General features: G+C 36.7%; 1 protein-coding gene across 4 annotated transcripts in view; it reads right to left on the minus strand.

The window, feature by feature from the left end:
- The window catches only part of LOC120533831 (ubiquitin carboxyl-terminal hydrolase 15-like), a 209,991-nt gene that overhangs the window by 81,164 nt on the left and 101,101 nt on the right, over window positions 1–27,726 (minus strand). For 2 of the 4 annotated variants that reach the window (XM_039760853.1, XM_039760850.1), the window contains exons 10-15: window positions 22,725–22,883; window positions 22,420–22,644; window positions 22,119–22,202; window positions 18,622–18,716; window positions 9,436–9,624; window positions 6,046–6,158 (exon numbers count right to left, since the gene is read on the minus strand). In XM_039760853.1, coding sequence (XP_039616787.1) covers window positions 6,046–6,158; window positions 9,436–9,624; window positions 18,622–18,716; window positions 22,119–22,202; window positions 22,420–22,644; window positions 22,725–22,883 — 865 coding nt within the window. Of the gene's footprint in view, window positions 1–5,606; window positions 5,669–6,045; window positions 6,159–9,435; window positions 9,625–18,621; window positions 18,717–22,118; window positions 22,203–22,419; window positions 22,645–22,724; window positions 22,884–27,726 lie in introns of those variants that run through there. The other 2 variants (XM_039760849.1, XM_039760851.1) reach the window with 2 other exon arrangements.

A 27,726-nucleotide genomic window follows, 5' to 3' on the forward strand; every position in this document is an offset into this window, starting at 1 on the left:
TGAGTTGTAAGGTCTTATATAGACAGGTGTGTGGCTTTCCTAATCAAGTCCAATCAGTATAATCAAACACAGCTGGACTCAAATGAAGGTGATCTCAAGGATGATCAGAAGAAATGGAAAGTACCTGAGTTAAATATATGAGTGTCACAGCAAAGGGTCTGAATACTTAGGACCATGTGATATTTCAGTTTTTCTTTTTTAATAAATCTGCAACAATTTCAAAAATTCTTTTTTTTGTCTGTCAATATGGGGTGCTGTGTGTACATTAATGAGGAAAAAAATTAATTTAAATGATTTTAGCAAATGGCTGCAATATAGCAAAGAGTGAAAAAGTGAAGGGGTCTGAATACTTTCCAGTACCCACTGTATATATGCATATACTGTATCTCTCTATTATAATAAAAAAATCTTGGGAGATGAGACGTGACCTTCTCAGAGACACTTTCACGTCCTGCAAGATGAGACTTTCTGCCAAGAGATTTAACCATGCCCGGGGCCGGAAATAAAAGACAGAGTAGATGATAAAGTAAAGAATTCATAAAGAATTCAAAAAGTTTTCAAAAGCAATTTATCAACCCATTTCTACACCTGCTTTCTACAACAGAGGTTTGTGATATATTGGTGTAGTAATTTGAAAACCTAGGTTCACGACAGTTCTTAGGAAGAATTCTCAGAAAACCAAACTAAACTGCTTAAATAACAACAAGAAAATACAGCTTAAGTAATTTTAAAATATTTAATATTCTAGTACTTACAGGGAAAACATGGGAGATGGTGGCAGGATTGGCACTCCTACCACCGTAAAAAAAAACCTCGCACTGTTCCAATGTGGTGCTGAGGTGACACCCACTACACCTGGGTCCCAGTCCAGGTGTTTTGTCGTGTGGTTGGTTCGGCAATGCGCTCTCAGCACATGCTTCCAACTATGTACTAGTCAGTAGGCAAAAAAAAAAAACACAGCAATTGCTTCATTCACAAATTAAGTCAAATTCTGTGTTGCTTCTACTATCAGATAAAATAAGTGCAAAACCAATGAAAGTCATCATTTATCGTTACATTTCAAAGGTGTTTTATGTCCTTTAAGGGAAATTCCTGAGCTCTGCACACTCGACAAAAATAATAGAGATTATGTGGGAGCTCTATTTAAAAACTTGCATTTATCTCAAACCACAGTATTTACCTGTAGTATTATCTACCAGTAACGGCGTACTGCACTGTAACGTGCAGTGAATACACTTGACTTGAGCATTCATAGTTTTTATATTCTTTCTCCGTCTCTGTTTAGCATTCGTTTGCTCAGAGGTTGATTCGCTTCCTGAGCAGCTGTTTTCCACCCTAGCGGGCCGCTGCTTCTCTTCTTTCGCCGGCATCTTTTCACGTTAAAACTGATTAAGTTAGTTTTTGTGTTGCAATTACTTAGTACTTTTTCTTTAATTTTTCACTTAAGCTGGCATTTAAGTCTTCATTCTGCCTCAAGAATGATTAGAGAAGGAGGTAGGGAATGAGAACGGCGCCCATACGTATGCGCCGCATGGCCGCCCTGCTGCGCTACTGAGAGTTAATTCTACAATAAAATAAAATAAAAATAAAAACAGTAATAAAATCATCACCCCGAAAGCAGATAGTAGACGTCACATAGTATATGTGTACCAAATTTCAAGTCAATATGTGAAAAGGTTGGCGAGCTACAGGTGATTTAAAAACCTGGACAGACAAACTAACAGCCCCGGTAGTGTATTATATAAGATGTGTATTAAAGTAAATTATAATTTTGATTCATTCAGAATAAATGAAATGTGAATTTCACCAAAACTGAAAAATGTATTAGCACCACGAAAGCTTGCAGGATACAGGATGATGCGTGTGTGTGACCCGAAATATTATTCTTTGGCAGCTGCATTTAACACCTCAATTATTGTAGCTGGCAGCTCTAACTCCTTGTGTTGTGCTTGCATCCGTTAATTGATATTCATCTAGGGATGACTACATTTTATGTGTTTCTCTCTTTATTTTAACTATGTGAAACTCAAAGGTGATCATTGAGTTTCACCTTCTAAAAAAAGCTTGTGCAGTAAGTAACACATAGCCTGTAATCTAGATTTTAGAGTTTTTGACTAATTTTTCATCTTCTAGCATTGTAAGGAAGGCCAGAAATAATTTATTAAAAATAGCTGAAGGACATCTAACTTTGTTGTTGCTGCTACTCTCATTTATTTGTCTTCTGGTTGTAGTGAAAATTACCATTTTCCCCATTTCATCAATAAAACTAAACTACAGCCTCTTATAATATCTGATTTACTTGTAAGCTGGGGCACATAATTTTTTCTGTTCTTTGGGTGTTACTGCTGTAGCTCTCTTTTCCTTATTTTGAGCACAGGAGGCACAGTCACCTGTGATATTTCAACACTAAAGATGGGTTAACTTTGTAGTCTACAACACCTTTTGAATAAAAGCTCACTGGAGTGTGTAGAGCCTAATTTGGAAATTAAAAAAGGTCATAGGGCCAAAAGACTTCCAGGAAGCAATGGATGAAAACCAGAAAACAATCCTAAATGAGGAATCAATACATTGCAAAGCTCTGTTGTGCACACACCCATTCACTTTTCTTTACCAATTTAGAAACACCTATTAACTTAGCAGAGAATATTTTTGGATTGTGGTCTAAAAAAGAAGAAAAAAAAAAACCACAGACATCTCACACAGATGTAGGCAGAGATTCAAACATGGTATTGTGGAATTGTGAAACAAAAGGGATAATGAGTCACTGGTTACCAGTTTCATTCTTACAACTGGCTACCTACAATTCTGTGATACTTTATCTGTTATTTCTATAACCATCAAACTTTCTTGCCATGTTTTTTTCCCAAACTCATTTCACTGTGTGCACTTCTGTCACTGTGGTAAAATGCTGTACAAAAAATTCATATTTTATTTCCTAACTTATATCCTACATTAATCTTGAAAGTGCTTTATATTTACAACTAGCCAACCCGCGGCGTAGCATACGCCGCATAATCAGGCCGCTTTTTAAATGATTTTTAAGCACAGAGGAAAAAATAAACATTTGAAAAATCCGTAATTTAATAAACCACCAAGAAAAGTAACATTGCAACAATGCACGCTACGAACCAACAGTCAATTGTCCGTGACTGAAAACCGGAGGAGCGCCGTCGCGCTTTCTCCTTCCAAAGCGAAGGATGGGGATAAACGGCGCTCGTTCAGTACGCACTGGCCGCTTATGTGCCCGCCCCCAACTCCCTACCTGAGTCGCTTTCGTCTGTGTACAGTCCACACGCACCTGTGAGTCACGTTGACTGTTAATTTTCCAAACACCGCCTCAGTCGGTTTCCACGTTGATTTTTCATTGCTCTTTGCGGTTCCAGCTGCTTCTTTTTTTATATATAATCAACCAAGTCACCCGAACATGGTGGGCTTAACAAAGGGCAGGGACGTAATCAGTGCGAGCGTATCACCCGCACGTACTGGGAATTTCTCGTTCATGGGGAACAATTGGAAGCCACGGTCTCCATCACGAATGGGGTTCAACAGCTTACCCACGCCGGGTAGACACACGTTGATCCATTCAGTGTAGCGTGCGTGCAGTACCGACATACAAGTGCATCACAGACCTGTTAATGCTCAATCTCACGTGGCTGAAAGCCACTTGTCCCTCTAAGAATTTGGACGCCGACCGCTGTTGGGTCGTGTAACTATTTAGCAGGCGGGAGTCTCATTCGTTTTCGGAAATAACCAGCCAAATCGCTCCACCAACTAAGAACTGCCATGCACCACCACCCCAATCTGTCAATCCTGTCCGTGTCCGGGCCAGGTGAGGTTTCCTGTGTTGAGTCAAATGAAGCGAAAGGCTCCACACCTGGTGGTGCCCTTCCGTCAATTCCTTTAAGTTTCAGCTTTGTAACCATACTCCCCCCTGAACCCAAAGACTTTGGTTACCCGGTCGGCTGCCGGATCGCCTGTTGCGGGGCCTGCATTGGTGAAGCAGGTGAGACGGTAATGAAACAGAGGCACAGGGCTTATTGGTTTTTAAAGACTGCTTCCTTCATTGGGTTTTAACCAATGCAAGGAACGAACCAACACACAATCATCCGTGCGGTGCTCAAGGTGGAACGGGAGGAGAGGAGAAGGACATCCACTCAGCTCCCTCCGTCATGCTAGTCTGCTGATTTCTCGTTCAGTATACACTGCCTGCTCATGTGCCCACCTCCAACTCGTCACTCGAGTTGTTGTCGTCTTTGTACAGTCCAGATGCACCTGTAAGTCACGTAGACTTTTCATTGCTCTGTGCGGTTTTGGCTGCCTTTCTATATATAATCCACCAAGACCCCGACCACGGTGGGAGGGGGGTGTGTACAAAGTGCAGGAGTATCTAAGACGACGCATGTTTGTCGCGGATGCGAATTGCTGTATGTAGCGTGTAAAACAGTTTGCTATAGTGCACGCGGTCATGCGTCGTAACTGAAAACTCGTTTTTTAAAGACTGCTCACTTCATTGTGTTTTAACCTCAGTTGTAAAGGAACGTTTTAAGGATCCCATGTGATACCCCTCGCAAACAGTTTTACACGCTGCATATGGCGATTCACCTCCGCGAGAAACATGCCTCTATTAACAGTCAACGTGGGTCGGAGCTGCATGTGACCTCTACGACAGAAGAATATATATGAGGCCGGTTTTTCTGTGTCGTCATGGCTCTGTAAGTTGTCATCGTATCCAATGGTCTTGGAGTTGGTGGGCGTGGCTCCTTCCTGCGTGCGCCATAGGTGTCTCACTTGTCGGCAGCTTAGTGAATCCACGCCCCTTCCATTGTGCTTTCCATGGTTGTCTTGCATTAATGAATTATATATATATATATATATATAGATAGAGATACAAATATACATATATATAGATAGAGTTGCTATTTTCCAGAATCCCAAAATATGGAACAAAAAGCTTTAAACTAAGCCCCAGTACCCTGAAAATGACTGGAAAAAAAATGGACAAAATACAGCAATAAGTATCCTATAGGTGTCCTCACCTGCCTAAAACAAAGAGAAAGGAGACAATCTGCAAATGAAGAAGGAAAGAGTAACGTGTTTAGAATTAAAATAGTAAATACCTTAAAAAAGATAGGATACAATGGTATAGAATCATTTAAGAGGTTGGAAATTGAAAGGAAAGTTGAATGATCTGCACAACTTCACTGAGAGTAATCAGATGTGTTTATTCTACTGTGGAAAGGAAAAGGCGATTCTGCTGGAATGTGTTATCAATCTTCAGAAACTTAATATATGGTGGTTGAGTGTGCTATAGAAAAGAACTGAACACTGGGAAAAACTGAATGAAATGCTGATTGATTTACTGCATGGGAAAGAAATAACTGATCTGGTCTTTGTTTTGAAGCAAATAAATAAAAGCTTTGTGCAACAGAGAACACACTGCATTACATGTATAAAGGTTTATAAAAGGCATCTGACAAAGCCCTTCAAAAGAACAGGTGAGCATCAAAAAATTTTATATGTGAATATATGGTTTGCCACTGAAGTGATGCCAATGTACAATAATGAATCTACGGGGAAGTGGAATGCAGGCAGAGACGGTGAAAGTTCTGAGATGAAGACTGGGCTTACCTGAAAGCAGAGAAACACAATTTAGTTGAACTGAAGAATGCTAATGTAGGCGTTATGGTGGCAGCAAAAGTAAAATGAAAAAGAAAAGAATGAGCGTCAACAAAGGCCCTCATAACATGGAATATAATGTAAGGGATCTGGATGATAGTGCCATTGGAAATATTTTGCAAACCTAAATAAAGTATCTTAAGACAGCTGTTTATATTAATCAGTGCTTCTCAATCCTGAACCTGGTTTCAGAGTAATGTTCATTTACATTTAACCTCCTCTTAATAACAAAAATCTGAAACTAAAATAATTAAATAGTAAGATGGAAAAGTAATCAAGAATATAACATTAATCACATAATATATATCATTATTTTCTAATGCACCATATGAAGTTGGAAAATCTAAAATTAAAATGCCATGAACTTACTTGGAGATCCTTCATCAAATATTCCATTAGATCCATTTCCATTTAAACCCTGTTCTTTGGAAGAATGTAGTGCATCTTCTGTTCCATTAGTTTCATAAGTTGTTATGCACCTGCTATAAAATGACACACAATAAAGATTATCATTTCCATGGAATACAATAAAGTATACAAAAAAGTGTAGCAAAAAAGTGCTTTTAATATTGCTAATGCCATTAAAGTACTTATGGCCCGTGAAGTTATTTTTGAACAATCATTCCAAAAGTACATGTATAAAAACCCTGCTAAAAATACTCTGCTTAGTTAAAAAAACAAACTAAATGAATTCATAAGAAATGCCTAAAAGGTGTTTTTGTGTTATTTAGAAGTAAATATTATAAAACACAGCCAAACACTCTGTAACCAACATTTAATTACATACAGATATTTCAACATAATTCTTTATTTACATATACTAGCTCTGAACTCATGTTAAGTTGGGAATGCCCAGATTGTTTACGGGCTCTTCCTCTGCTACAGTTTCATACAAGCAAGATTTTTTTTCCAGCTACTTCAAAAAATGAAATTCTGTAAACCATGACCCCATCCTTTTCACCAAACAACTTTCTTCACTCATCTCGTACTGTCACTATTAAGTGACACGGGCTATTAACTACTAATATTGTTATAATTTAGGCTGTTATTTTAAACTGCTGACGGTGATGGGGTGCATATGCTGTGATCTCCACCACGTCAACATTTTTATCATTTGCTGGTACTAATAAGTTGCTTGCTACATTCATGTGGCATACTTTAAACTAGGTGCTAATTGAGCTTGCACATATTCCTTCCAATAACCAATGGAATGAAATAGTTGCAAGAAGATGGGTACTGCCGGGTTTCATTTATTTAAATTGCAATCTTAAACATTCATCCATCCTTTTTTCAAACATAGCTACTTCTTTATATGGTTATAGTGTTCCACCATATAATCTTACATTTTCTGGTATTTGTAAAATATGTAATGCTAGCTACTACTCTCATTGTTATATCATGCACAAATGCTTCATGCAAAAGTGAAAATAAACAGAAGAGTTTGTATCTGTATCTGACTTTAAGAATTCCACAAGACTTATAGGGACATTGCTTGGATAAGCCCAAAGGATAGTAACACATAGTTCTGGTATATTGTTTGTTCTATTGTGAAGATTGTGGAATGGAAGTTAAAATCTATTGCTAGCTTCTGTATGAAAATCTGCATGCTCTCTGTGTGGCTAGGTATTATTATTAACAGTAGCGTGCTTGCATGGAGTAGGGCTGCAGGTGTGAAGTGCAGTTCTTAGCTCTTCCCGGCTGCTTTAGCAGTGCCTAGATTACCGTCCAATTAAGATGCCAAACGTATGACAAGTTTTCTGATAAGCTTCATTAAAAATATAAGACTAGAATTTCTGCTTTCCGTTGTAATCAACAAATTGTGTAAAGAATGTTCTGTGACCTTGGATGAAACTGAGCTTATTTTATCTAACTGCTTTCTTTCAAGATTTCTGTTATAAAATGCAGCTGACCACCTCACCCCCCGATTGGGCTTTGCACTTGGAGCACTGTAAGGCAAAGCCACTCTACTCACCAAGAAGTCAGAAATAAAAGAATTCTGTTTGTTTGAATTCGTGTCTGCCTGCTATTGTTTTGAACCTTCGTCCACAAGAGCTATTTTGTTTTGTATCTTTGTTTTATCTTTTGGAATTAAGGTAAAAGTTCTAACATGGCACCATCAGTCTCTGAAACAATTTTCCCCACATTCAATTGACAGACTAAATGTACCATCTTTCAAAAACTTATATGAACTTGAATGTTATTCTTCATAAGAAACTGATTACGTCCTCTCTTTCATATTAAAAATCAACATGTTTCTCATGAAAATATGTCATATAACTAAACATTTTCTAATTATATACTGTAACACCATTAATGATTAAAAATAAGGATTATAAAGGAAAAATTGCAGAGATATTTAATCACAATAATTAATGACTTTAAAGTTCATGTTTACATTACAACTCTAAGCCTGTAGTAGAAATAGAAGAATAGTACAAGACATAATTTTTATGTTACAGAAATCAGGACAGTCAAGGAACAGGCTGTGGGAAACGTTCAATGATCGTGGTAAACATGTGTGCAAACCATATATAGGAATGTTTTATCATCTTACATTTTATTATTTTGTTATTTAACAATATGGAAACATCTGCAGAAACATCTAGACAACCCTCTGAAGTTTTCTAATGCTATGTATTGAAAAGCACAAAGATTTATTTGTAATAATCACTGACATGCATATAATTACCCTGTTAAAAGGAAGCTAGGCTGCATAATGAAGCAGCAGTTTGCCAGTTTATACATCCAGCATCCTGGGTTCAAATTCCATGCCTGGACATTGCATGTGTGAAGTCTGCCTATTTGCCATGTGGCTGTTTGGATTTTCTTCCAGGTACTCTGGTTTACCCCTCACATCACCAAATACATGCAGATTATGTGAAATGGAAATTTCAAATTTGCCCAAGAGTGTGTGTAGTATGGAAGATGGGTGAATAGGCCGTGTGATGGACTGATGCCCTGTTCAGGCATGTTTCCTGTCTTGCAACTACAGTACTGCAACCTGGGAACAATTGAATGTTAAAATTGGAACTGTAATAACCAGTGAGCATTTCCTTCTCATTATTTATTTAGTAAGTGCCTTTAATCAAAACAGTATATAGAAAATGTATTGCAGTGTTTATCAGGAAAATACAGTATAGTTAATGAGTAATACAATAAAGACAAATTATACTAAAGCACAAAAAGTACAGACAAATGTTATTGCTATGATTAAGTGAAAACAGTAAATATGGTCTGCAAAACAATAATTACAGTAGAGAAGAGCAGGGTGTTCAAGAATGAATATATGGAACTAAACTTTACCTGTCATATTTTTTGTTTTCGTTTCCCTTTACAATTGATACAAAAATACAATTCAGGCCACTTGAATAATTGTTTTTAGGTACACCTCACTATTTTAGTCAATGATAGTCAAGTAAGCAGTCTTCAAAAATAGTTTGTATTTGCAATCAAATAAGATTAGAACCGGTTTGACTTACTATTCCTTTTTCTTAGATAATAAAAAATATAGACGTGTGTTTAAAACAACACATAACTTGATTCCGTTCCTCATTGTCAGCAATTCTTCAAGAATGGCCATGTACCATTTAGGAAACAAAAAAGTCATACAAAAAAAAAATTCAGATAAAGAGCGAGATCTTTATACTCCCAGTGAAGAATTGTAAGAAAACTTACTGAATTACAGCAAAACATTTTAAATGTTTAACTTTGGCAGAACTACTTGTCATTAAGAACTTCTAATTTTGCAAGAAAACTTACCGTATTCTGGTTAGCAACATTTGGTAGAGCTTTTCCTCATTAATACTTCTAGGCACCGTGATCAAAAAGGGTAAGCCAAACAAAGGAGAGCCACCATGACTATACCCAGATTGTCTGTATTTTTCACGTAAATAAACAGGAATAACTACGTGATCAATGTCTTCTTTTCTATTGATAGCTAGTTCAAACCTGAAATTAAAAAAAGGTTAAAAATGCTATGTTTTAAAAAGACAAAGTAAATGTAACACACATTTAAACTCTACATACTAGTATTATTAATGTTAATCACTAGCAGGTAAGAATAAAATTAGGATTTTGAAAAAGTATATTTTCCGTCATTTCATTCTTTACTTAGTGGTTGGCAATTCTATCCATAGTTTGTCATAATCAAGATCCCCAAGCTGCATGTCAAAATCACAATGCTCAAAAGTTTACACCAAGTCAAGTTTCACACACCAATAGTTAGAATAATGCACTTATTCAGTCTTATGTTACAATTACTTGTTAACCACTACACATAATCATAAATTAAAAAATAAGCTGTGAATAAAAATAGGATATTCTAGAACTATGGAAACATATCATATGGTAGCTAGTGTATATGTCACTGATTAAAGGGTCACCTCCATTTACAAAAATATCTATAATTTTGCATATTTGGACTTTGGAAATAATACATTGTTACAGTGTTACCTGGTAAGAATCATCATGAACAATAATGCTCTAATACATCAGCTGTTCAGGTATATCTACATCTGGCAAAACATAAGTTACCTTCTTATTATTCCAATATTATACCATTTTTCATCTTTTTATGTGTACTCCCCATTTCCATCTTTAATCATTCTACATTTTAACATACTTTAATTTTTGTGAAGAGATAAACATTAGCTGAGAGGCGATCAAGAGGGTACGGAGACTGTAGAAACACAAGAATCCTATGCTTGCCAGGTATTCAATAACCATAAGCAACATGAGACACCCAGATTTCTGGAAATGAAAAATGCTGGTGGCCTATAGGATGCTACACAAAGAGTTCTATACAGAGCTACCAATTGCTACAAAGTAGGAAAAAGGACTCAAAATATGAACAGTCTGAAGCTGAAAAAGAAGAAATAAAAATATAAAAAAGAAAGAAAGAGAAGACATTGTAATTAGACTTCAATGAGTGGAAAGTCTGGAGCTCAGAAATATCATAAACATCCCTGAAAATTAGAAAGTTCAAGACACCCCAGAGGGGAAAGAGGTGAGGTCATCACCAATATGCAAAGCCAAAATGCTGAAATATCAATTTTAGAGACAAACTGGGCAAGAACAAAGAGGATTTTTGAACCTGCACCAAAATAATGGGACCAACATTCAATCCTGACTTTAGGGATATATGTACAGTATGATTCCATTTAAAAGTATGTTTGTTTTTTTTTTTGTTTTTTTTTTTAAACCCATTTCTGCTTTACTTACCTTAGTAATACTATTTTTTTTCTTTTTTATTAATTTTATTACAATCCATACAAAGCAATCAAGTTTTTACAAAAAGAAGAATTGAGTTAAGAACAGATCGATCCCCACCCTGAGAGAGAGAGCAAGCCAAACGGTGTAAAATTTAAGGCTTGTAAACATACCTAAATTAATAAATTCTCTGTGCTTTATAAACTTATTTTAAAATATTATTGTTTAGATCCTGCCATGTTTTGAAAAAAGTCTGTACAGATCCTCTAACTGAGTATTTGATTTTTTCCAATTTCAAATAATATAACACATCGGTTTCCCACTGACTTAAAAGAGGAGAGTTTGGGTTCTTCCAGTTTATCAGAATAAGTCTGCGTGCCAAGAGTGTAGTGAATGCAATCACAATTTGTTTGTCTTTCTCCACTTTAAGCCCCTCTGGAAGAATCCCAAACACAGCTGTTAATGGGTTAGGAGGGATTGTGAGTCCAAGGCTGTCTGAAAGGGAATTAAAATTTTTGTCCAGAATAATGCTAATTTGGTGCAGGCCCGGAGCATGTGACCCAGTGAGGCTGGGGCTTTGTTGCAACGTTTGCAGGTTGGATCATGCCCTGGAAACATTTTGAGAGTTTTAGTCGAGACAGATGTGCTCGATATATAATTTTGAGTTGTATAATTGTATGCTTTGCGCATATGGAGCTCGAGTGAATTCTCTGCATTGCTACTTTCCACTCCTTTTCTGATATATTAATTGAGAGATCTTTTCCCAGTGTCCTCTTGGATCTTTGAAGGGAAGGGATTGTAAAATGATTTTATATATTGTAGAGATGGAGTCTAATTCCTTGAGATTGAGCAATATTTTTTCCAGCATGGATGGAAGGTTCTGTTTAACAAAGTTCCTGATTTGAAGATAGTGAAAGAAATGCGTAGCTGGAATGTTAAATTTGGAATGTAATTGTTCATAGGATGCAAAGACGTTGTCTATATAAAGATCTCTAAGCAAGTTAATTCCAAATTTTTCCAGATATTAAAACTGCATATGTTTGTGAAGGTTGAAAGAGGTGGTTCTCTTGCAGGAGTGCCACAGATAGAAGCTTCTCCGTCTTAAAATGCTTTCTACATTGGTTCCAGATTCTAAGTGAGTGGAGCACAATTGGGTTATTAGTGTATTGCCGATAACGTGTGTTTATTGGAGCACAGAGCAAGGAATACAAAGAAGTACTGCAGGATTTTACTTCTATTGCGGTCCAAGCCTGTGTATGTTCTTCTATTTGTGTCCAGGTTCTTATCGCCTGTATATTTGCTGCCCAGTAATAAAACTGGAAGTTAGGTAGAGCCATGCCGCCTTCTGCCTTTTGTCTTTGTAGGGTCGCTCTTTTGATGCGTGGATGTTTTGAATTCCAAATAAATGAGGTTATTGTTGAATCTAATTGCTTAAAGAATGATTTATTAATGTATATTGGGATGTTTTGAAATAAAAAGGAGCTTAGGAAGAATATTCATCTTAACAGTGTTAATTCTTCCAGCTAGAGTGAGATGAAGAGTTGACCATCTATGCAAGTCTTGTTTAATTTTTTCCAAGGAGAGAAATTTTGTTGATAAAGAGCTTTATGTTTACTTGTGATGTTTACCCCTAGGTATTTAAACTGTTCTGCAATGATAAAAGGTAGGGTGTCTAATCTAATATTATATGCTTGAGAATTCACTGGAAAGAGTACACTTTTATTCAGATTAATTCTGAGACCAGAGATCTTTTGAAATTCTGTGAGTGCTGCTAAGACTGCAGGCACAGAATTTTCTGGGTCCGAAATATACAGTACCATATCATCTGCATATAATGAGATTTTCTGTTCCAGTCCTTCTCTGCTAATCCCCTTTATCTGATCAGTATTTCGACAATGTATTGCCAGTGGTTCAATGGCAATGCAAACAGCAGCGGTGACAAGGGGCATCCTTGTCTAGTGCCACGTTCTAGTTTAAAGTAGTCTGAGCAAATGTTATTGATGCAAACTGAAGCTTCTGGGTTAGTATACAGTAATTTAATCCATGCACAAATGTTGGGCCAAACCCAAACTTCTCCAATATAGTAAAAGGTATTTCCATTCAATCATGTCGAATGCTTTTTCTGCATCCAATGATAATAATATTTCTGGGGTGTTTGATTTAGTTGGTGAGTATATTACATTAAACAGGCGTCAAGATTTGAAGATAAGTGTCGGCCCCTAATAAATCCAGTTTGGTCTTGTGATATTACGAGGGAGCACTTTCTCCATCCTTCTAGCTATGATTTTAGAGAGTATTTTAACGTCGTTATTCAGAAGTGAAATTGGTCTGTATGATGCACATTGTAATAAGTCCTTATTTTGTTTTGGAAAGACAGTGATTAGTGCTTGGCGAAAGGTTTGTGGAAGAGATTGGTTATCTCTGGCTTCTGTAAATGTTGCTAATAGGAGGGAGCTAGCTGAGCGAGAATTTCTTGTAAAACTCTGCAGGGTAGCCATCAGGGCCTGCTGCTTTTCCACCTTGGAGTGACTTTATAGCATCTAGTAATTCTGATAATGCCAGAGGTTTATCAAGTTCCTCCACACTAAAAGCGTCTATTTGTGGTATCTGTAATGTATCCAGAAATGCATTAGATTGTATATTGTCTTCTTTAAACTCAGTAGTATATAGGGATTTATAGTAGTCTCTGAAAGTGTGCATTATATTTTTGTGTTCGATGATTTTATCTCCGTTCGTGTTAGTGATTACCGAGATTGCTATGCGCTTCTTGCTTGTGAATTTGTTGAGCTAAAAGCTTATTAGCTTTCTCTCCATGTTCATAGTAATGATGTCTGGATTTGTAAATTAGTTGTTCAGTTTCTTTAGTTGTCAAGAGATTTAATTCTGAATGTAGAGCCTGCCTCCTCCTATGTAGAGTTTCGCTTGGTAGTCTGGCGTGTTCTTCATCTATTTTAGTAATTTTGCTTTTTATCTCTGCTACTTTCTTGCTTGGATTTATTTCTGTGGGAAAGATATGAGATAACATGTCCTCTTAAGAAGGCCTTAAGAGTTTCCCAGAGTATTCCTGCAGAGATCTCGGGGGATGTATTTGTCCCTAGAAAGAATTTGATTTGTTTGGATATAAATTCAGTACAATTCTCGTCAGCTAATAGAAGCGGGTTGAGGCGCCATCTGCGGGGTGAGTTTATGGGGCTTAGTAATTTCAGCTCCAAGATCATAGGTGCATGTTCCGAAATAACAATAGCATCGTATTTACAAGATTTAATCTTAGGCAAGAAGTTATTGTCTATAAAGAAGTAATCAAATGCTATTTTTAGTAAAACTAACCACTTCATGGTATAGCTGGCTAGTGTGAAAACCACTGCAAACAAGAATAAAAACACCACCGCCAATAAAAAAACTCCTAACTATAAAATTGGCCAATTGACCAACCATTGACATATGGACATTACATTGACTCAAAACAGAAATGCATATTTCTGCTTTTAACAGCTTAAGCAAAATCCACAGAAAAACAGTGAATTAATAGGAGCATATTGAAATCCTATGGCAAATATACAAAGATTTAGAAATTTCATACAAATGTAAAGATCACACTAATGAGTTTTTCCAAATGAAAAATAAGAGAAGCAAAAAAGACCAGCAAATTCAACAAAGAGAGTAAATAGATGTAAACCAGTCAATGATTATGAAACTGATTGAAATAAAAATCTGCACCCACAGGACTGAACAAGGAAGAAACTCATCAGACATGATGCCATTTACAACTACAGCTACTCTTCAAGAAGAATCTGCTTTAATAAACTAATTGTAAAGAAACTGCAGAGAAATAAAGTAAAAGACTTGCAATTTCTATTCTGATCCAATTCAGAAATTATAGAGATGTTAATCTCAGAAAATAGATATGCACAATTTAAGAATGAGTTGACATGGTAGAATGAAAGCAATGGCAAACCATAACATGAAGTATGTCCATTACACTGTTTACCAATAGTTATATGGACTGTAATTGGTTTTCTAAGCAAACATTTTCATGCTGAACTCAACAATGAAATCAGATTTTTCTTCTCTTGTTTTCTCGTGACCTCACTCTTCATTATTCTGTTAAATTTGTGCCATTACAGTACTATATTTTAACTATTGTAGCATATTTGTAACAATAGCTGAACAAAACCTAGTTGATAGTATTGTTCTCTACTAGCATAAATAGCTTCAGGACAAAGGTACAGGGCATGATATTGAGTTCACAACAGCACAATGTAAAGGTAATTTACATTTGGAAATGTCTAGAGATAAGCCAAGTTTCTGCTAGAAAAACCACACTGTATAGTTTCTCAACTCAGCTTTAATATTAGACTGATTGAAATTGTTTTGTACTTATCTACATACGGTCATAGAACTGTATAGATCATCCTGATACTTTCTTTGTTTGTGGCACATTAACATGTAAATCTCAGAAACAAAAATTAACTCCATTTGCTAATACTATGAACTTTTATCTTGGTTGTAAACTGGGCGAATACAATAACAACTGGGAACCACACATTTGCTTTGTAAAATATGTTAGACATCTAATAAGATTAAAGGATTCATACCATAAGTTATTACAATGCTAAATGATAAGAAACTGCTTGAACCTAAATACTCGCATACATCAGCTGGTCAGGTTTTTTGGATTACTTGTGGAGATATGAAGTTTGCTGTATGTTTGCCTAGCTTGCAGCTGAGATATAGAAATGATCATTGTTTTTGAGTGAGTGAGACAGTAAGAAAAAAAAGAAAAAAAAAATGCTTTCAGAAAAAAATGCCAAAAATGTATCTCACTTGATCCAGGAAAATAAAAAAAAAAGAATGTGGGAAACAATTTATTTGCTGATCTTGAAAAGATTTACTTCCTCCTTTGCAAATCAAACTTGGACTTAGAGAAACTGGATTCACGTAATTAAGGAATAGTGATGCTATGATTAAGGAAGAAATATTCGTAGGTGCTCAGATCAGAGTATTGCTTAAAGACGGCAAATTTCATAAAAAGTTGAGTAAAGCCAAAATGGCTGCATGGCGATTATTCAAAAGCATCAATAAAATCTTTTTGAGAAATCATAAAATCATGAAATACAGACTAAACTCCTGAAGTAATGCCAAGCTATGGGAAGTTTATTTTTTGACTCTCACTCTGACTTTTTCCCTGACAACTGTGGCACAATAAGTGATAATCATAGTTAAAAAGATTTCACTAGGCCATTTTAAACATGGAAAAGCTGAACAGAGGCAAATGAAGTCCCAGTATGCTGACTTAATACTGGTTGGAACCTTAAGAGTGTGATGTTCCCAAGGCAAAACTCAGCAGAAAATCAAACTGCTTCTTTTATAGTAAAGGTTTTATGCTTTTCATTAAGCAGTCAGTATAAGCTTTTATCAAAGTAAAACTGTTTATCACTCAAAAACCTAGCCTGTTGGAGAAAATCTGAAAACAGTCTGTATTGGTAGCTACATAACAATCTCCTTTAAATATGTCATTAGCTTGAAGAGCCCACCTGTAGCCACTGTAATCATTTGATTCCATGAAGCATCACTGCTGTCAGCCTCTCTGCTGTTATACAGTCTTCATGATTGAGGTGGGTATGGATCACAACTGAAATCTGAGGCTTTGAAATACATATCTAGCTACAATTAATTCGAACTTTAGTATTTTTAATAAAAAAAAAAATGCCATTAACAAAAACTAAATGTGGTAATTTAAATGTGTAAAATTCCCCTGAATTTCAGTCAGTGAAGGCAAAAACTTCCCCTTAATTAAAAAAAAAAACAAAACAAAAAAACACGAGTTCATTTTTAATGAGAACATGCACTGTCATACAAAACTGTTATGGAGGAAGTAACTACAACAATACAATATATAATATTCACTTTTCTTTAAATGCTGAAGACACTTGGTTGTATTTAATGATACTTTTCCAATTATGCAATGCTTTCCTGTCCTGCATGTCCAAATCATGAATTTGGTATCCTACACCTAAGCAAGGATTCATTATTAAAACTCTGATTAGCTTCCAGTTATGTTTACAGAATCAGCTCACAAATTCAGGACTGTTGACTCACTGTACCTTTGAGTTTTGTTGTTAAATGGACTTCTATCTTAATTAAGTAAGATATTATTAATTTCCAGGTTGTGTGTTTTGGTGCAAGTACAAAAAACTCTTTGTACATTTTTATTGGAATGAAGCAAAAATTTACATAGATTATATGGAAATAATTAAGTATTTATCTTGATTTTTAAAACCTTCATTATCATGTTAATTTTCATTGTTTTTCAGGTGCTCTGGTTATTATTCACTAATGAACATGCTACAGCATATGACAGTGAAGTAGCTGCAGACTTTCAGCATTCAGGAGTCTTTTTTTCCCCTGCTGTTTTCATCACTTGTTGCTGTCATGATTAGTAAACAATTAAAGGAACAAACTCTACAGAAAGAGCCAAACGGTGGCGCAGTGGCAGCACTGCTGCCTCGCAGTAAGGAGACCTGGGTTCGCTTCCTTGCGTGGAGTTTGCACGTTCTCCCCGTGTCTGTGTGGGTTTCCTCCCACAGTCCAAAGTCATGCAGGTTAGGTGCATTGATGATCCTAAATTGTTACTAGTGTGTGCTTGGTGTGTGTGTGTGCTCTGAGGTGGGCTGGCACCCTACCCACAGTTTGCCTTGCACACTGAGCTGGCTGGGATTGGCTCCAGCAGACCCCCGTGACTCTGTGTTAGGATATAGTGAGTTGGACAATGACTGACTCTACAGAAAAAAGAATAATTAACAGGAAAATGATTAAAGATGGCTATGCAATGGCCAAAAAATGAAATATTTACAAATTTCTTCTAAATGTAAATCTAACACTACTGCACTAACACATTATGAAATCAGTGTTGGAACAAAAAACTGTAGCCACAGCAGGCCCCTAGACTGAACTATAGCAAACATTAAAATACACATGGCATTTAAACTTTTTCCCAGTATCTAAATTAAAGACTGCAATTTGTGATGGTAAGCTACAGGGCTACTTAAAATTGCAAATATAAAAAATACTATTATGGGTTACACAGCCTTTAGCCATAGAGTCCTAAACTCTGGAATGATCACCTTAACAATATCCAGAGAAAACTCATTGGATTAAACATTGATATAAATACTGAAAATCAATTAGGATAGCACACTCCTGGCTGGGTCATTGGCGCAGCCGTTCATAGTGCCTTTGAATAACTTTAGCAATTATTCAATCATATCATTCAGTGCTAAGTCTTTTTTAGTCACAATTTCTTCTTGGTGTTACACATTGTACTTATTCTTGCTACTACTTCTGAAATTATCCTTCCTAGCATTAAAACATGACCTAAGAGTGGATGAAACACATTACCATCTGCAATGACACAAACCATTCTGGAAGTTTTCCATACTTCACCAAAATCAGGCAAATACATTTGAACTGTAATAGAATAATGAATATCCAGGAAGGCCATGGGTTGCTTTTTGGCTTTGGTCTGAAAGACATTTGCTTACCTTTGTATAAGGAACACAGATAACCAGAGGTTTATTTTCTCCAAAATTTACAGTAGTGTTCTGTTTTTTCCTTTTCCACTGCCAATGGGCCTTAGCCTAAAATGTCTTTAATGACAATCAACACTGGTAACATGTACCCACCAATTCATTAATTAATATTCTTACAGTATAAAAAAGTAAGCTTCACAATACTTACACATAAATATCATCTCTCTCCATTATGCTACTCAAATTTTCCTCTACTGCAAAAATTCTGTGAAATCGATGGTTGTAAATATCTGTTACTATCATCTAGAAAAAGAATGTGACAAAAAACAGTAATTAAAAGAAAGTGAAAAATTTAAAAAATACTTTACTGTTTTGCTTTGCAGATTACCAATCACGCATACCAAAGTCTGATAAAGTCTGGTCTGCAGTTGCAATATTCAGTACATACAAACATACATACATAGCAATCAAATTCAAAATTAAAAAGTACCAATAGCTGGACATAATTTTGGTTTTTATGAAGAAATTTTGTAATCATATCCTGATAAAGCATTTTTAGGCACTGACATAGGAACATTTTCATTTGTGGAGAGAAAAAATATCACTGTGCTGTGAAAAGGGTGATATTTATAAAGATAAACTTTACTTTAAAATCACAATAACTTTACTAAACCTCACTATAAACAAAAACCAAACCAGGACTTCAGTGGTTCTGATCTAGAAACAGACATCACACCAAGCAGTTTGGATCCAAACTCAAAAAACAGACTTCAAGGCCTGCAAAGGCCCACAATGCAACTTTAACATGTCAAAAACACTTAAAATAATTAAAAATATCCTTCAAGGGAGAAGATAGCGACAAACCTTAGATTTAGAAAGTACAAAAACTAAACAATATTTCTTATTTAAGGATTTCTTAAATAGCAAAAGAAGCAAAATATTCTGACATGGCAGTTGTGTCATGGCATCCCCTGTGTACTCTGTATCAGCAGTTGTAGTTGTAACAACATGGAAAACAGACATAGTCTGAACTTTTCTGAATATTCCATTAAATTATACTCAGAACTAGTTTCTAATGTCATTTCATCACAATGGGAGTGAGTGTCACTTGTCTAGCAGTTAAATAGCTGATAAACTGGAGAAAAACAGCAGATAAATTGTGTGTGTGTACACCTTAACTTTTCCATCAAAAAAGGTTCAAGACTCCTATGGAGCTCTTGGAAAATCAGTGTACCTGGAGACCTGCCACTTTTGCAAAAAGCACTGCAACAGAAGGTAATTTTAATATGCCTAGAAAAATGGAGATGTATCTTCTGTGTTAATGGAAAGAAAGGAAGAACAGCTGTGGAAAAAATACTCTTATTTTATATATAGCAGGCTGCTTGGGCTTATCGACACATTTATAACACAAAGAACGCTGAATGGAGAGGTGCCGGCGGACTTAAGGTGGTTTGGAGTTTTTTCGTAAGCTTTGGTAATTCTAGTGTTAAAAGACAGCCGCTGTACAGGCTTTAAAATGATTGTTGTGCAGCTTTCACTACTAGTATTCACTACATCTTTATTACTGGCAAATATCATGAAATAAAAAGTGAATGAAAATGAGTTAAATGAAAATAACAATCTCTTTAAATTGTATACCCGGTTAACCAAACCCAGGGGTTGGCAAGTGAAGCAGGCAGGGGGCAGAGACCCCTAGTAAGAAAAATGTGCAAAGAAACATGCTTCGACTGTTCCGATTGCAACACTGGGCTGTGCATTGGTGAGAGTTTCAATGCATATCACACAAAGGACATGTAATAAATCTAAGTCTTTCTAGAATAATAATAAAAATAAAAAATGTTATTTATTTAGTGCCTTTACCATGCTCAAGGCATTTCTTCTATATTTATGTAGATGTTTTGGTACTTACATGTTTCTGTTACACTAGATAACATTTTCTTTTTTGAAAAGAAAAAAAAATTCCAATGTTTTTGGCTAATTTTTTCTGAGAATTGAGATTATCAGACAGCCTCCACTCTTTAGTCTGTCTCTCTGACCCCCATTCTTTCTTTAATATTCCTTTATGTCTCACACATGGGGTTGTTACTGCTTGATTTTTATGCTTATGTTTGATTAGGATCATTTTCCATGATTGTTTTTCTTTATTTAGCTACAATTTAAAAAAAAAAAAACAAAAAACCTGAAGCACTGCATCAGGAGTTCTGAAATAATGGAGAAATTTAAAGCTGACAATATAAAAGTGGACAAATGTAAAAAGGTGGGGCAGATTTTGACAATTAACATCCCAGGAATTTGTGACATTTGAAATTTGAATATTACCTTATTTGTTAAATATTGCTGTTTAGTAATTTTTTTTATGGACCTGATGACAAAAATATAAATCTTACAATATCAAATGTTAGAAAACTAACAGAGCGATTTAACAAACCAGATTTTAAAAGTATATTGTTAAAAACAGCTTTAAAGAGTTTGTTTAAATGAAAATATCTGGAAATTATTTTGGATTTCACTAATTCAACAGTACTGAATAATAATCATTGAATTTTTATTTTAGTCTTGATTTTACGCAGTACATTTTGGTTGCTGAAGAGAAATGACAGAATAAAATTTATAATGTGCACTTGGTAGTCCATGATCATATGTTTCTTTATAAAACCTATGCTGAAATCCCTGTAAGACTATAAGATTCCTTGCACTTGTTGTTGGATGGTAAACCTCTATGTCTGAGCTTACTCAAATGACAGCTGGATAACTACTTTATGGATATACCAGTATCCTAAAGCTGTTGTTACAGTTAGTATTCATATATTTTAGATTCTTTTAGATTCTATTACAGAAAAAGGCACAACATTGTTCAATTGAATAATGCAGATACTTTTGATAACAAGCTGTTCAATGAGGATTTCTGTTTTTGCCAAGTACTGTAAAATTTCCCAGGAACTGGTATTGTAAAGAAAAAAAAATTAAAATGCTGACATCTCTATGTTACACTAGAAACAACAATGTTGCTGCATTAATTTCACACTATAATGATTCAGCATTTCTCTGCCAATGTAATTTATCTGCAAAGCACCAAATCTACTTTCCATCATGGACGCAGCCAACAATTTTATCTTGAGACTTCAACAGATATTTTAGCTCTCCATTGGGAACTTCTTTCAAAAACATTATTTTAAAAAATCTGATATACAATTAGTCATTGATCCTCCACCACGAACAACACGCAATAGGACATTGATCAATGCTATTTTTATATCACTTGAATTGGAAGCTGCTGTCTATAAAAGCTACTGCACTACAAGCCAAAAGAACTCCACTATCACTGCTATTTCTGATTATGATTGTTACATACTGTAAATATTTAATAAACAAAAATGTGATAACTGACTGTTTGATAAAGTAACTTAAACATTTTTAAATGGTCTAACTTTCCAATCAATTAAGTCTCCAAATGTACCTGAATGTTACAGCTTGCATAAACTTTCTAAGTTGTTCTCTACTGAGAAATAGCCAAATGTTTTGTGGTTTAAAGTGAGCACATAAACACATACTGTTAGAAAGACAAGTCATTTTTACTAGTGTGACATGCATGATACAGCATGTTTGAGTTGAGAAAAATATTACTTTTTCATTAATATGTTCTTATTTTAAAATTATATGTATACTATTTAAAAATATTTTTATAATGCAGGGCTAGATCCAAACCTTATCTGCAGGGACTCCAGATATAGATGAAAGAGCCATACAGAGGTCTGAGATGTATCCAACCTTTGGGACCACTAATTTGTACTGTAAAAAAGATAAAATGAGAAAAGACATTTTAAATGTTTGAGTTTTACAATAATATTTTCTAAGCACTTGAAAATAAGGTTCCAGTACTTGAGGTATGAAAGAAGCCATAAATTTAAATAAATGAATTACATATTTGTAACAAGACACTGTGCAAAAAGTGAAAATTGTAAAGAAACAACACAACCATAACATTTTATTCATTTATTTAATTTACCTGCATCGGCTTTAAAAGAGGATCTAAGTGTACAAGGAAAACTTCTAAAGTACGCTCCTTCTTCATAGGCAGTGGCAGAGTAAGGTAACAGAATGGGTCAAAAGTAACAGACACTTTAGAGCATACAGGACAAACTAAAGTTGATTTGAAGAGGCCATGAAAGATATCTACAATTATGGAGTCATTACGCTTTATATGGTTTACCCATGCTTCTTCAGCAACAACCTATAAAAAAACATAAAATATATTAATTTTACATTTTAATATTTAAAATGTTTAAAAAAACATAAAATTAATAATAAAACCTTGTCTGGTCTGCCCTCTGCATCCCTGAGTTGAATGTATGGCTTTTTCCTTATTCTATTCAAATCTTCATGTAGTCCATCAAGAAGAAAAGCAAGAAGCTCTTGAGAGTCCTGTTGCTGGTATCCAGAAAACTGAGGAGCAAATCGACCAACTTGCATCTAGACAGCACAAAGAATAGCATTGTAATTTCTAAAATTATACTTTCAAGTCTAAGATCTATATATATATATATATATATATATATATATATATATATATATATAAATAAATGTGGACGTATTCCAATAACACTGGATTGCAAGTTCAATACATATTTGACTTTACATGTTGAACGATAGTTCCACCTGAAACAAATATTGTACACATTCTGAAATATTTATATTGCTGCAGAATACCTAGAAAACTGCAAATACTATAGTTCAAATGCAAAGAGAAAATAAAGGGAGTTTTATAAAACTGAAAGGATTTTTTAATATCCCCACTCTGTTACAGAGTGGTATTATTTCAGTTTAGAACATAATCAAAGAAACACATTTTGCCTCACTAAATATAACTTAAACACAGCTAAGTAAGAAAGGACTGACAAATATGGCAGTTGTGAAAATGTGTACATTGTTTTTGTTAAAAAGAAATGCATTTGTCTCAGAGAGAGGTATATGAAAAAAGCTCTGGATGCAACAGATCAGTTTTTTTTACTGAGAAAGGTTATACTCTACAGTTAAGCTGATTAGAAATGTGCGTTTTTTTAATAAGTTTTGGTAATAAATAATTTCACAGAAAACCCTTCGGCGTACTTGGTTTTTACAAGAGATAAAATTAAGTGGCTGAAAGAAAAATAAAAAAAGAGATGAGCTATAAGTTAAGAAGTAACTTCAAGGGGCTTTAAAATTCCAAGTCCATCACAAATATTTGTTCATTTGGCTCTTTAAAATATACAACTTAATCAAAATCAATGGGTTCTGTTTAATTCCTTGTGTTGAGAACCGGGATACAGTATATTTTTTATTGGGAAATACAACTGTTTAACATTCCAAAGATAAGTTTACAAGCAAAATATCAGTTTAAACACTACACAAGTAAATGTATTGTGTTAAAACCATTTAAAAAGTATTATTTTTTCAGAATAATGAACACTGTTTATATATGACTTTTCCATACTCACAGCACATCCAGTTTAAATTAGGTGCACAAAGGTTCACAAAGTATTTTTGGTACATTGCATTGTTTTTATCTTAGTACTCAATGAGAAAAACATAATATGCCTCTAGTTTGGACAAAACAAAAGATTCACATCACGGTTTTGAACAGTAATGAGAGATCATTCTAAAATTTAGCCTAATATGTTGCTTGAAATCATACTGGTATTTGAAGAGCTATCTTCAAGTAAAATTAAATTGAGAATAGAATAAGCAATGTTAGCAGCTTTTAGGCTTATAGCATGCATAATTCACATAAGACAGGACTAGAGAGAAAATAGGGTAACACTCTAGTGTTACAGAATGTAAACACAAAAGTAGTCAGGAAGATAAGGAAGTACTACTGAAATTGTGAACAGTAATTGGGGAAAAAAAAAAAATAAAGTCAACATGTGTAGTTGTAGCGGCTGGAAGCGCTGCGCCTCTAAAGACACAAATCACATGCACTGCAGTGTGAGAGGAGGCGGGGTTATTAGGGAATAAGCAACAGTTGTATATAGTTTAAGCACATTCAATAAACAGTCAGTAGTTTTTGTCAACATTAAGAAAACGTTGTTTGGCGTGTTTTCTTTCCTCGCAGGACACTACAGTGGTGACCCAAACGCTCTCGGACAATTCCAGAGTGACGTTAATCATATCTGCCAACGCGGTGGCGTTAAAGTTACTGGAATTTCGGGAACAGCAAGCCACAGCCTGGTTCGCCCAAGCAGAGGCGTAGTTTGCATTGCGGGACATTATGGCAGATGACATGAGGTACTACTATGTCATTGCAGCTCTCAGCAGCTCTTCAATGTCCAGGGTGATGAGTCTGCTTGAAAATTCCCCGGACACAGACAAGTGTGTAACCTTAAAAGCATACCTTTTAGAGCCATATGGCCACACGTAGTCAGAGTGGGCACAGCACTACTAACATTGTTGGGCCTTGGAGACACAAAACCCTCCACGTTGCTAGGTAGCCATAAGCCCTGTTTTATATTTAGAGAGCTGTTTCTCCAACAGATGCTGGAACAAGTGTGCACTGCCCTGGCCAACGTGACCATCATTGACTACAGAGAGTTAGCCAAGATTGCCGACAGCCTGCACTCTGCTTTGCAGAGCTATCTTCCACCTGCAACCCTAGTCAGTCCCACTGTAATGCTCATCCCCCTCCTGCCGCCATGCAGACATCTGACCTGTGTTTTTACCATGCCCAATTCGGCAAAAACGCAAAGAAATATCAGCCTCGAAAGACTGCAGACCACTACTCTACATAACAGATGCCCAGTACGGCCGCCGTTTTCTATGTGATACTGGCAAACAAATGAGCATGCTTGCTACATCACCTATTGATTTGGCTTCAGGGAGAGGTGGGCCCATTTTGCAGGTGGCTAATGGCACTAGGATCCCCACCTACGGAACGCAGCACACAACCTTATCTTTCAGTGGAAGGCATTTCACTTGGACATTTGTCTTGGCAAAGGTGGCCAGGCCGCTGCTGGGCATGGACTTTGTGTTTGCGAATGGGTTGCTGGTTGATGTTAAGAACCGTCACCTTGTAAATGCAAAGGACTTTGCCATCCTTTCCTGCACACTCAGAAGTATCACTACCTACCCCCTGTACAATATGATGATAGCTACGACTTGCGATTTCGCCCGCTTTCTTAATGAACTCTTTCAGCTATCAAAACCAACTTTTTCCACAGCAGAAACCAAGCATGGCATAGAACACTACATTTCTACTTGTGGTCCACCAGTCCACACCCATAATCGTCGGCTGGCTCCTGACAACCTTGGTATTGCAAAGGCTAAATTTGCCGACATGGAATGGCTAGGGATTGTGCGCCGATCCAACAGCCCATATGGGGCCCAAAGCAGGTGGAGGTTTCCTACCATGTGAGGATTACTGCCACCTGAACGGTCACACTGTCTCAGACCACTACCCAATTCCACACAAACAAGATTTTTTGGCATGGCTATCTGGGAAAGTAATCTTTTCAAAGGTGGACCTGGTCTACGGCCATCACCAAGTACCTGTCCATGCGGTGGACATCCCCAAAACAGCAGTTATCACCCCCTTCGGATTATTTGAATTCCTACAAACACCATTTGGCCTTAAAAACGCTGTGCAAACATTCCAGAGATTGACTCCTCAGCGATTTTAACTTGCTTTTTGTCTACCTAGATGACATCTTGGTTGCCAGCTCCTCCAAAGTGGAGCACCTCACCCATCTTCAAGCCTTGTTCAAGAACGTGAGCTTGCATGGTTTGATTATCAAACCCAGTGTCAATTTGGAGTGCCTGCCATCGATTTCTTGGGACATTGCATTTAACATGAAGGTTGTGATTCCTTTGCCATCCAAAGTCTCTTCTGTCACCAAATTTCCACAACCCTGCACTTACTGTATTTGATCATTCGACATTTCTGTTTCTTGCTTGAAGGCCGGTCATTCACTGCATTTGTCGACCACAAACCACTTGTTCTCACAATGTCCAAGGTCGCTGAGCTGTGGTCTGCCCGACAGTAACAACACCTGACTTACATATCAGAGTTCACAACAGATGTCCAGCATGTCGAGGGTAAGAACAATGTGGTGGATGACTGTCTCTCTCTGCCCGAATTAGCGACCACACACATTGGGATTGACTACTCAAGGCTGGCTGTTGACCAAGCTGAGGACCCGGAGGTCCAAGCTCTTCACTTGGCAGAAACCGGCCTGCAGTTGTCAGAGGTGCAGTTAGACGGCAGCGCTGCTAAGCTCCTGTGTAACACCAGCACAGGTTGCCCACGCCCAATTGTCCCCAGCAACTGGAGACTGTGCATCTTTGACACCATACACAGCCTTTCACATTCAGGATAAAAGGCATCCCAACATTTGTTTGTAGCTGGGCAGCAGCTTGTGTTGCATGTCAAAAGGCTAAAATACATCATTATGTTAAAGCCCCACTGACACCTTTCCTGGTGCCTGCTCGCCATTTCGACCATGTTCATGTGGACCTGGTAGGCCCCCTTCCTCCTTCTCATAGCTTTACACACCTGCTCAGTGTGGTTGACAGGAGCACCAGGTGGACTGAAGCTGCCCCTTTGATGTCCACAATTACAGAAGAAGTAGTGAGAGCCTTAATCAACACTTGGGTTGCACGGTTTGGCATGCCTTTCCACATCACATCCGACCAAGGTGCACACTTCACAGCTCTGGGGTGGACTGGCACAAGACCTTGGGACGACCTTGCACCATTACACTGCCTACCACCCCCAAGCTACTGGCCTTTGTGAGTGATTTCACCGGTCACTAAAGTCAGCCCTCAAGGCCTCCCTTACCAACAACAGCTGGGTCATCTGTCTGCAGTGGGTACTATTGGGGTTACGTATGGCTTGAAAAAAGGATCTGCAAGTCTCGTCCGCTGAACTGGTGTTTGGCCAATCTCTCCGTGTGCCCGGGATTTTATCCCTCAGGGTTCTGCCCCCTGGACTGCATCACGATACCAATCATTGCTCTCAGACACAGCAGTCACCTTTCAGCCGGTACTTCCTGCCCAGCATGGCTCTTCTCACTCCTGGTTTCCATGCCACCTGCAATCAGCAAAGTTCGTGTTTGTATGGCACGAGGCACATCGTGGCCTACTGAAAACACCTTATGATGGCCCTTTCCGAGTTCTGGAATGCAGAGAAAAAACGTTGGTGCTTGAAATTGGTGGCAAACAGCAGACAGTCTCAGTGGATTGCTTCAAGCCTGCGCACTTGGATTCCTCTGATTTTTTTGACTCTTTTCCGGCACCTGTTGGTGACGTGGCACCTGCTTCCCCAACACACCTGTACATGCCGGGC

This window comes from Polypterus senegalus, chromosome 8, assembly GCF_016835505.1.
Source record: "Polypterus senegalus isolate Bchr_013 chromosome 8, ASM1683550v1, whole genome shotgun sequence".
In the NCBI taxonomy this organism is placed as follows: Eukaryota; Metazoa; Chordata; class Cladistia; order Polypteriformes; family Polypteridae; genus Polypterus; species Polypterus senegalus.